Raw genomic sequence first — 11,583 nt, 5'->3', positions numbered from 1 at the left:
CCAGGCAAACACACATGGCAACTATGATTCGTTTGCTAGACGGCAACTGCAGTTGCGCGTACGTGGCAATCAGATAAACATACATGACAACTGTGATTAACCACACGTGGCAACTAGGTAAACACACATGACAACTATTGGTTGACCATATGGGGCAAGTAGTTAATCACACACGACAACTATGGTTTGATTACACGCGGCAACTATCATAAATTAGACATGGCAACTATAGTTAACCAAAACAGAGAGAGAGTTGTCATACTTTTACAACCATATTTGCCATCCTGGCTAACTACAGTTGCCATCCCGGATGGCAACTAAATCGTCATCCGCGGGTACCTAATGTAGCTACGCCAGGACGTGCGGGCATATTTGCTTTGTGCCACACACGTGGGGTGGGGATGAGTAGTACTTGTTGGACGTGTGGCACGAAGTAGCTGCGCCCACACGTGTGGGCAATTCTACTGTTCGCCCACACACAGTCCGTGTGGGCTGGTCTCTGCTCATGCCACACACGGTGTGTGGATGAATGTCTATTATGGCACACGTGTGGTGGATATCAGCGTCCAAATCAATAGTATGTGCAGCTATATGAAATTTTCCCATGAAATCCATGTTCCTATATATTTTTCGTATGGAAATTCTCCAAACCGAATTAGGCCTAAGGGTCTCCCCGTGGAAGCCGCTCTGTATGATTTTTACCTTTTGTGAACTGTTGGAAATAAACACGCCACGGGTCCATACATGAGCCCTACCTGTATGCCAGGTTCTTGTACGACACACGCCCATATTGTGGCGACCCAATATTTGTTGCATCCGTGTGTGTCAAAGCTTTGCACGTTATATCGATTATTAAATCATATACTCCTGTCAGCTTCGTCGTCGTTTAACTAGGGCAAATCTCCGGCGGCCGGCTGCCAGATCGATGGCCAAACCGTCTGCCGCCAAGGGTCTCAACGGATCGGACCGCTGGTCCTCCGTGGAGCCAGAAGACGACCGAGAGGATCGGCTGAGCAGTCTGCCCGACGACGTGCTGCTCAACGTGGTGGAGCGGCTCGGCATCGCCGGCGCCACAAGAACCGGCATCCTCTCCGGCCGATGGAGGCGGATCCCCGGGATGATTTCCAAGCTCCGTCTGGCGGTCGGCTCGTCTGACCCCGAGCGTGACAGGTCGAAGCTGAGCTGCGTCGATGACGTGGTTCGGGCCAACGCCGCCATGGCTGAAGCAATCAGAAGCATGCCGGAGAACAGGAGTACAGGTCCATATGCGGTCCGCCTCCTGTGCCTGCAGTTCTTCCTGGGACATGAAGACATTGCCGTCGGCCAGGCCATCGCCGACACCATGTCAATGGAAGACATCGGGTTGGCCGAGCTGACCCTCTTGACAAGGAAGGACGGCCGGCGGTGCGCCGATCAAGATTTGGTCAACTACGGCGGGCAGATGAGGTTGTTCGTCTACGCGTGCCCAAACACATTATTCACCGGTCTCGCACGACTCAAGCTAGAGAATCTGAGGCTGCCCGAATCCGAATCCGATTTCCCGAAGATTTTAGGTATGTGCGAGCGGCTGGAGTTCCTCCGCCTGTACAACTGCGATGCCGGGATCAAGGCTAATTTTTTTTAAATAATACATTTTTTTAATTACAGAAATATTACGCGGAAAAAAAAAATTTTAAAAATAATACACCGTCGGCCCGCTGCAGGCCGACTAGGCCTAATCGGCCCACAGCAGGCCGATCGGCTAGCAGCAGGCCGACTGCAGGCCCGGCTGGCACGCGGCGGCCTGTGGTTGGTCGGGCCACGTCGCGCGAGGGGAGGGAGTGGGCTGTCGGCTTGTGCGCCCCTGTCGGCCTACCGCCCACCGATCGGCCAGCTGCTGGCCGACAGGGGGCTGCCACCTGACGCGCTGGCCGGCCCGGCCTTATCCTCTCCTTCCTCCATTCTTCTTCTCCCGTTGCTTCTTTCTTCTGTGTTCTTCCTTCTCCTCTCTCTACAGAAAAATGGCACCCATTTATACACCTAAATGAGCAATATTTTCGCGATTTTGGCACCGTGAATGGGTTCAACTCATTTAGGGCAGCCAAAAGAGGTGTCGATCTACTGACGGGGTAGCTCGTGGTGGTCGTGGTGAGCATTTTGGTGGAGGTGGTGGTGGTGAAGTTGGGGCAGTGTGGTGGTGGTGAAGTTGGGGCAGTGTGGTGGAGGTGAAGCTGTTGTTCGTCGTTCTTCGTTGGAGCTAGAGCACCGGCAGTTTTTCATTCGTCGTTCGTCGTTCGTCGTTCGTCATTCGTCGTTCGTCGTTCTTCGTCCGCACGCACGCTTCAAGGGTATATTTCAGCCCACATTTTATTTTTTATAGGTGCTCCGGTAGTATACGTAAATATTGTTATTTGCCCCGGTAGTATAAGTAAATATTTGTGTGCGATTATTGTTATTTGGCCCGGTAGTATACGTAAATATTTTTATTTGGCCCGGTAGTATACGTAAATATTGTTATTTGCCCCGGTAGTATACGTAAATATTGTTATTTGCCCCGGTAGTATACGTAAATATTATTCGTTCGCACGCACGCTTCGTTCAATGTGAAATTAAATTTGTGTGCGATTATTGTTATTTGCCTCGGTAGTATACGTAAATATTTGTAGTTGCTACGGCAAATTTTCGTAATATAGTTTTAGGTGTGTGAATTGTATTAGTTGTTAGTGGGGATAATAAGTTGTTGCTTAATACTTGACACGTACACAGGTGCGTGATAAGAAGTTGGAAACATGAATAAAAAGTTCGAAAGAAGAGACAAGTTTTTATAAAATAGATTAAAATAAAAAAATACATCAACATGGGCCATATAATTCAAATAAACTGAATTATCATATTTGTCGGTTATATTATTATTATTTTTTGAGGCCTATTTATTATTAGTAAACATGGGCCTATTTATTATATTATTATTAAAACAAGAGTCAAGCAACTCATCATAATCGTCCACATAGATTAAATTATATTGATCGTGAAATTTACTATGGTCCTGGTAATATATAGACATGTCTAATACTTGTATTTCGTTGTTGAAAAAAAATAGGTGAGTCGAGATGTCCGATGTAGTGAAGTTGAGATTTTACTATGGTCCTGGTACTGTCCAAACAAATGAGTTGGGAGCAGATCTGAGTGAATTTACTCACATAGAGGTGGCAATGAGCGCACCACAAACATGGTCTGTTAGTCAGTTGAAAGAATGGATTGCGGCAAGTTTAGGTCTTGATACTGAAACACACACCGTCGGTGTTCATGCATTGTGGACACGGTCAAGTTCAAAAATTTACTTTTATTTGAGGCCAATAGAGGGAGACTCCGATTGGGTGCGGTGGTTATAAGGTTGTGAACGAAGGGGATGCAATCCTGTTGCTTTAGTGCTTCCCGTCGTGAAGGAGGTCACTGCACATGAAGGCGAGGGTGGGTACGAAGGACAGAGCAGTCAGGTAGAAGGAGGAAATGCTTATGGTTACGAACAAGGACAGAGCAGTCAGGTAGAAGGAGGAAATGCTTATGGTTATGAACCAGGGCAGAGTAGTCAGGTAGAAGGAGGAAATGCCGATGGTGATTACAATGGCGAGGTGGACGCTGACGAGGTAGATGGGCACATGCAGAACCAGATGGAAGAAGAAGACACCGATGTTGAAAGGGGTCATGCCGATGATTCTGACGAGTCAGATGAACAAGAAAATGCAGAGGAGGTCCCGAATCCTGCATGGTGGAATCATGACTTATCATCTGCAATGACCGTGAATGATGGACATGATTCAGCCTGGCAATATCACCAGAACAATATTGCGACGGGTGCTATGTATCCGAACAAACAAGCCCTGAAGGATGCAATAATTAATTGGGCAATGTCCACGCAAAGGGTTTTCAAAGCTGAGGTGTCCAGTCAGAAATTCCTGACAATGGTATGCAGATTGTCCCGCAAGGGTGCACGGCTTTCTCCCTAAGTATGGCACAAGTTGGGTGATAAGTGACTTAGTTAATCACACTTGTCTTATTCCCAGCATCCCTCAAGATCATGCCAACCTTTCATCCACTCTTATTGCTCGATTGTTTTACGATGAGATAGTGCAAGGCAAAGCTATGGAAGTGAGGCAGTCCAGACAAAAGTCTTCGCCAGGTTGAAGTACAGAATTTCTTATGGCAAGGCTTGGAGGGCTAAGCATGCAGCGCTTGAGAGGAGATTTGGTTCTTATTTTGATGCATATGACTCTGTTGTCCACCTCCTCCACACCCTGCAGCAGCGGAATCCAGGCACCTATATCGATATCCAAGACATGTTCATGCCAGAGTTCCCAACTGTGAGGGTGTTGCATCGTCTCTTCTTCTCTTTCGGTGTATGCATCGAAGCTTTCAGGCATTGCCGACCGGTGATATGTGTTGACGGTACTTTTCTCACAGGCAAGTACAAGGGTCAGATCCTGACAGCCATAGGTCAAGACAGCCAAAATCAAGTCGTCCCACTGGCATTTGCTTTTGTGGAGAGTGAGAACATTGAAAGTTGGACATGGTTCTTCAGGCAGTTGAAAATATCAGTTGTGAAGGAGAAGCCCAATGTGTGCATCCTTCATGACAGGCATGCAGGTATACTCAGTGCGATAAGGACACTAACAAACCCAGGCCCTGAGGAACAAGTTCCATGGCAGGACTTGCAGAGCCGTTGGTGCATGCGCCATCTCGGGGCTAATTTCTTCTCGCAGTTTAGAAATAAGAACCTGATGAATCTGTTCAAAAAACTCTGCAAGCAGAACCAGTTATGGAAGTACAATTTGATACGCGACAGATTTAATGTGTGCACGCATAGACACGTGAGGGACAGAAAAGCTGCAAGAGATGCAGCGGTGAGGGCACATGTTGAAGCAGTAGCTGCACAGTGGCAACAGGAACAGCGGCCGTGGAGGAGGAGGCTGTTGGGCTATGTGACCTGCCAGGCTTTGACCCACCTGGTACTAGGAGAAGGCTCGGGAGGTCCATTAAAACCTTCGAGCAGTGGATAGAGCATGAGCCTCTGGAGAGGTGGTCTTTGCTACATGACACACATGGAGCAAGGTACGGTGTCATGACAACGAACCTCGCGGAAACATACAACTTTGTCCTCAGAGGAAACCGGACATTGCCACTTACAGCCATCGTTGAGGGTATTTTCTATGGCACCGTCAAGTATTTCAGAGATAGACGTCAAATAGCAGAGCAGCATATCTTGAACAACCCAAATACACGGTACTGTGAAAGAGTCACGAAGTACATGGACAACAAGATGCAAAAAGCTAGGTCACACACTGTAATGGCCATCGGTAATCAAGAAAGAAGGTTTGAGGTCCGCTTAGCCAACAACAAATTCGGATGTGCAAATGAGTTGAGGATGCATGAGGTGAAAATTGGCAATGAAGCCTGGCCAACGTGTGAGTGCACATGCAATAAACCGAAATTGCTTCACCTACCTTGCTCACATGTACTTGCTACTTGCGGGCAGCTTGGAATGGACGCAATATCGTTTGTGTCTCCATATTTTCTGAAAGAGGCTGTCCTCAATACCTGGACAGGTGAGCTGATGGGTTTTCGATCAATGGGTAATTTCAACAGCGTCGACCCCGCCGAAAGGCGTTACATTCCAAACCCAGAGCATATGCATACAAGTAGAGGCAGACGACAGTGTCAGCGCATCCGAAATGATATGGATGAATCTGAAGCAGGAGGTCCGACTAGGCAATGCATTCTATGCAATGAATTTGGCCATAGGGACACTAATTGTCCCACTTTCGTCACTAGGCGTGGACGAGGCAACCGGGGAAGAAGAGGAGGTAGAGGCAGTAGAGGAGTAAGGGCGAGAGGAAGAAGCTAAGCTAGCACTAGTTTGTTCTGAATTTGTATTAAGTGTGGTGTGGCACTATGTTCTGAATTTGTATTAAGTGTGGCACTATGTTCTGAATTTTTATTAAGTGTGGCACTATATTCTGAATTTGTAATAAGTGTGACACTATGTTCTGAATTTGTAATAAGTGTGGCACTATGTTCTGAATTTTTATTACGTGTGGCACTATGTTTTGAATTTTTATTAAGTGTGGCACTATGTTCTGAATTTTTATTAAGTGTGGCACTATGTTCTGAATTTTTATTAAGTGTGACACTATGTTCTGAATTTTTATTAAGTGTGACACTATGTTCTGAATTTTGTATGTGCAGGAATGTCGGGATTGTGGTTGCTGAATGGGGACATTGATAGGGGTCATCGTGCTGCGATATGGTATGAGCGCAAGCTTGAGCCTCTGGTCACTCGCACTCCTAAGGAAAACTGGAAGATACACTCAGGATGGCTTCAGCGGTACGTGATTTATTAATTTGCACACTGACATGCATATTAATGGTTGAAATGGGAGACACTAACTCTGATGAAGGTTGAAATGGGCCGGCCTTTTACCTTTCGCGCGTCTGGTTGAGTCTATCCCGGGTGAGAAACGCCTCGCCATCGATGGGTCTTTGCTGAGCTGCTTAGTGGACCGTTGGAGGCCAGAGACCCACACGTTTCACTTCAGATGGGGAGAGATGGCTCCTACTCCGGAGGATGTGTCACTTTTGCTCGGACTACCGTTGGCAGGTCATGCCGTAGGATCGTTGGACGCACCGGCTGGTTAGGAGCAAGCTCTTACAGAACGTTTTCATGGTGTTTTTCCGGATGCTCCGGATCAGGTATGGGAGCATCACGGACCTAAGTATGAGTGGTTGCTAAATTTCCGGGTAATTTCCCCTACCTATTATCTTCAAGTTATCGTGCATAAAGTTTTACAGAAAATAATTGCGGCTTACTAAAACTTTCTCTTCGCTTAATGCAGATCCAGAACTTCCGGGCGCCGTTGACTGCGGAACAGATCACTCGGAGCCTGGAGGCCTACTTACTGTGGCTTTTCGGCAAGGTGATGTTCACGGAGAACCATGTCACCACTATTAGCGCCCTCTACATCCCTATGGCACTCGAGATAGCGAGCGCTCAGACGGCGGATCAGATCAGACAGAGGAGTTGAGGTTCGGCGGTCTTAGCGGCTACATACCGAGGTATGTGCAACGGTTGCCAGCTTACATCGAGAAAGCCAGCCCTTCTTGGATGCCCTCTATTCCTACAGCTGTGGTCGTGGGAGAGGTTCTCTATAGGGCGACCAGATGTACGTGTTCATGAGCCTATAGACGCCATGTTTGATGTTGACGGCATCGACATGCCTACTTTCGGTCTGTGTTGGACTCGTCGCGAGGTATGCACCGTGTTGTAGTTTAATGCAACTTTTCTGCAGAAGAGATAGTTCGATGCTAGCGGCTACTAACTTTTCTTCTCTGTAGAGACGCTTTGCTAGTGATTAGACCAGGAAGGCATACACAGCATTGAACGAGCAGTTCGATGCGTACACCGGGGTCATCTGGCAGCCCTACACGGAAGCAGCCATACAAGCGAGATACCCTGCTGGTATGTCTGTGCTATGCACAAGGGACCGAGATTACTGGATGACAAAATCTAAGATCATCTTCGATGTCTTCGTCGAGAAGATGGCACAACAGAGGGTTATGAGGCAATTTGGTCTTCTGCAGTTGGAGCTACCTCCCCCTATAGAGAACCCGGTGCCAGCACACATCCACAGGTATTAACCAGTTTTTCAATGTTGCATTATCTTTCATAGTACTCCATTCGAAGTTTTAGGTAATTGTTGAACACACACCACAATTTTAGGACGACAAGGAAGGGCATGAACAGGACAACTGCTGACTGACTAGTTAGACTAGAGCCGTATGTTATAGAATGGGAGACAGCAAACACAAATCTATGGCACGAGAATCACAATTTCGATCTCGATGAATTCAATCTCTATTTGCGGCGCTACATGACCGGAACACGGTTATGCATTGTTGAGTACTCCCACCCAGAGGAGATACCGGATCCTACTCCGTCGGATATGTACCCGAGCTATGATACTTCCGGCTCTAGGCAGTACGCGGTAAGATATATTTTCTTTACGTAATGTTGTCACATACTTTGACGTGCAAGAGACAGACATCATTAATCGTCATGGAAATTTGCAGGCTACCTTGACACGCGAACTCTACGACGACGTGACCACCTTTGGACGATCACTATCGTCTGGACCTCTTCTTCATCATCGTCCAGTGGTACAGCCCTTCTTGGAAAGAATTCAGAATAAGATACGGAATGTGTACGAGGCTATCACGTGCACCCGGAGAACCGATGTTGTTCAGCACCAGCAGGAGCAGCCGCGTCACTCCATGCACCGACATCAACCACGTCCACGTCTAGCACATCAGCCGACAGCCAGGCCACCCCGTCCTGACCAACCTGGCAGTTCTACGTGGCACCCGCAGCACTATGGTCCCACGTCGAGCTTCGTGTTTTCTCCACAGCCACAGCAACACGGTCCCTCGTCGAGCTTCGTGTTTTCTCCACAGCCACAGCAGCACGGTCCCTCGTCCAGTTTCGTGTTTGAGCCAGAGCAGACGTCACACCCAGCAGGTATGTGTCTTCATATTTATTGTTTTCAATATTAATTGACGCGACCTCATTCTTCATGATGATAGGTTCCATCGCGTAGGAGCCTATGGATATCAGGCGTCTATGTCGGCATCACATGATACGTGGGGGAGTGATCAACATCCCGAGGACAACATACAGGCTCAGATGTCGCAGCACACCCAGTGGATGAACATGTTTTCGACTCCTCCACCAGGCCCCACACAGGATACACAGCATGACCAGGGAGAGTCTGAGATTCCTCCTCGTCACGTTAGGGCACCCGACAGGTTGGGATGGTCCCCGATTCCAGATCCGCCTCCCCGCCAGGCCAGACGCCGTCACTGACGCTTCTATCTATCAGTAGAGACATTACCATCTATTTCTGTGTGAGACTTATGTCTATTCTATGTATGAGACAAATGACTATGTACTTATGTACGAGACATATGCCTACTCTATTTTAGTACTCTGTTATCGGAACTGCAAGATCAAATTTAGACAGAACATAATATTCATACAACGAGACATTACAAACAATTAGACAGAACTACATCTAAATTAAATGGTACGTAACTGAACTCACAACATACAGCATAAAAACTATATGAAGTCATCATCGTCATCCTCGATCGATGCAGAAACCTTGCCCTTCGATGATGAAGAACTCTTGCCCTTCGACGATGCAGAAACCTTGCCCTTCGATGATGAAGAACTCTTGCCCTTCGACGATGCAGAACCCGGAAGCGGCGGCATGAAGATATCATCTTCGTCCTCGCTCTCCTCAGTCCATAAACATGGATTATTTGCTGCAATCCTTCTGAAAGTTTCACTCTTCGGCACCACTACCTTCTTCCACCTGTCATGCAACCTAAGAAGTTCTTTACGTACCTCCTCATAGGTCCTTTCAGGCCACCCAGACCTACGTAATTGGTGAGCCAACTCATTCATTATGGTGTCACTACCGGTGAGTTCGTCCCATGGAACTATCCTATTATCCAGTCTGAAATCGGTAGCTAGCCTCAAAAGAGTCCTGCTCATCCCAGGGTGAAAACTACGATCGAAAGGATAATGGGACATCTCAACTACACTACACTGCAATGCTTATCCACCTCCGTCTGAAGGGGGTTTTATAGTTAGACAGGAGAAAATGGCGGGAAAGCGAGCTCCAGTATGGCGGGAAATGGGTGGCGGGAAACGGGTGGCGGGAAAGGGTTGGCGGGAAATGGGTGGCGGGAAACGGGTGGCGGGAAACGGGTGGCGGGAAACGAGTGACGGGAAAGGGTTGGCGGGAAATGGGTGGCGGGAAAGGGGTGACGGGAAATGGCTGGCGGGAAAGGGTTGTGCGGAATACGTCAAAGTTTTACAAAATAAACAACCGATCATTCGAAAAAAAATCCTGGCATGCACCAGTCGGCCCACAGCAAGCCTAGTCGGCCCACTGCAGGCCGACTGGACCCTGTCGGCCAACTGCAGGCCGACGGGGCCTGATCTGGTCGCCGACAGCCCAATCGGCCAGCAGCAAGCTGATGGGCCACCAGTCGGCCTGCTGTGGGCTGACTGGGCTCAGTCGGCCTGCAACGGGCCGATGGTGTATTATTTTTGAAAATTCTTTTTTCAGCGTAATATTTCTGTAATTTAAAAAATGTATTATTTAAAAAAAAATTAGCGGGATCAAGTCGTCGCTGCAAGTGGAACACCATCAACTCCGTGAGCTTGAGATCATCAAGAGTGGTTTCGAGAGGGTTGATCTGACCTGGCTGCCAGAGCTCAGGACGCTGACTTTATCTTGTTGGAAGTCTCATCATGATCCTATGTCTTTCAGTCACGTCCGGCTGCTCCACACCGTAACTATGAGTAATACGGCCGCTTCATATCACAAGATGCTGAGGTTGAGCGAATTTCTCGGCATGGCCATCATCAGCAACCTGCATTTAAACTTTGAAAGCGAAAAGGTTAGTCAAGGTTACAGTCTTGTTGACGATGCACGTAATTTTCCATGGATATGTCATTGTGAGTCTTAATCTGTTATTTTCTTTATCTTTCCCGGGTCATGTCATTGCCAGGCTTAATCTTTAACCTGGATAATATATTTGGCATTGTCTTCGCCTTTTGCAGATTTGGATCAAACCTGAAGGTCCAGAAGAATGTTTTTTCCCACATTCTAGTAAGAATGTTTTGTTGAGCTGCCAAGTTTGAAGTTCATATGTTGTTTTATATGGGAGAAACAAAAAAGACAAATGTACTCACACGAATCGCGATGCAAAAATGAGTGGCTAGATAAGGAGGTGTAGGAAAGCCTATGCCTTCTCAAATGTTAACCGGGTGACAAGGATAGGAAGAAGCTTCAGCTTAGCGAGGAGAAGAAGGACGCGGGCACGGAGTGGGAATCATCTTCCGCATCGGATTTCAAGCACCACAATCTGGCCGTGCTTAGGGTCTTTGGGTTTCAGTTGCAAGACAAGTTTGTGAATTACGTCAATGGCGTCATGGAATCGGCGGCTGATCTCAAGGGCTTGTACCTGTATAAGAGGCCGAGGTGTGGGGCTTGTGTGTGCAAAATGCGGAAGGATGGATATCCATGGACAGAGAAGCAGAAGGTCTCGCTTTTGAATCGTTTCAACATGGATGCATGCCCGCTCTTAACGATTTACTTCCCGAGCTCAAGAACCTGAAGGATAGATGTGTTTCGTTGACCTCGAATGCTGCTCGTGTATCATGTTTTGAGATTCCTTGAGATGGTAACTAAATTCAACATAGTGAGCAGTGAAATAATAGCCGCGAGTGTTTTTATTATCTAATGGTAAATGCTGATAATTCTGGTTATGTAAACATGGTGTTATCATGCCTTGCAAATTGTATGAGTAGAGAAATATTGCTAAGGACCTACAAATAAAACTGTGCCTCGAGTTTAGTCGTTTGAAAATTTTCGTGTGCTACTCATCGGATTCCCCTTGAGAAAATGCTTGTGATCCGCCAATGAAATCATGTTGTCCTCCAAAAAACAAGGAAGCAGCTAACAGTGGTACCCTAACTGC

General features: G+C 47.3%; 1 protein-coding gene across 1 annotated transcript; it reads left to right on the top strand.

Annotated features, from left to right (window-relative positions):
* Positions 1–925: 925 nt before the first annotated feature.
* On the top strand, positions 926–11,220 carry LOC109785541 (uncharacterized). Its single transcript, XM_020344131.1, has 4 exons — positions 926–1,609; positions 10,225–10,500; positions 10,664–10,738; positions 10,879–11,220. The coding sequence occupies exons 1-4, from the start codon at positions 926–928 to the stop codon at positions 11,218–11,220; spliced, it is 1,377 nt and encodes a 458-aa protein (XP_020199720.1).
* The last annotated feature ends 363 nt before the right edge of the window (positions 11,221–11,583 follow it).

The sequence above is a fragment of the Aegilops tauschii genome, chromosome 6, assembly GCF_002575655.3.
Source record: "Aegilops tauschii subsp. strangulata cultivar AL8/78 chromosome 6, Aet v6.0, whole genome shotgun sequence".
Classification (NCBI taxonomy): domain Eukaryota; kingdom Viridiplantae; phylum Streptophyta; class Magnoliopsida; order Poales; family Poaceae; genus Aegilops; species Aegilops tauschii.
Note: the sequence above shows the minus strand (reverse complement) of the source record. Positions and strands in the feature narration are given on the sequence as shown.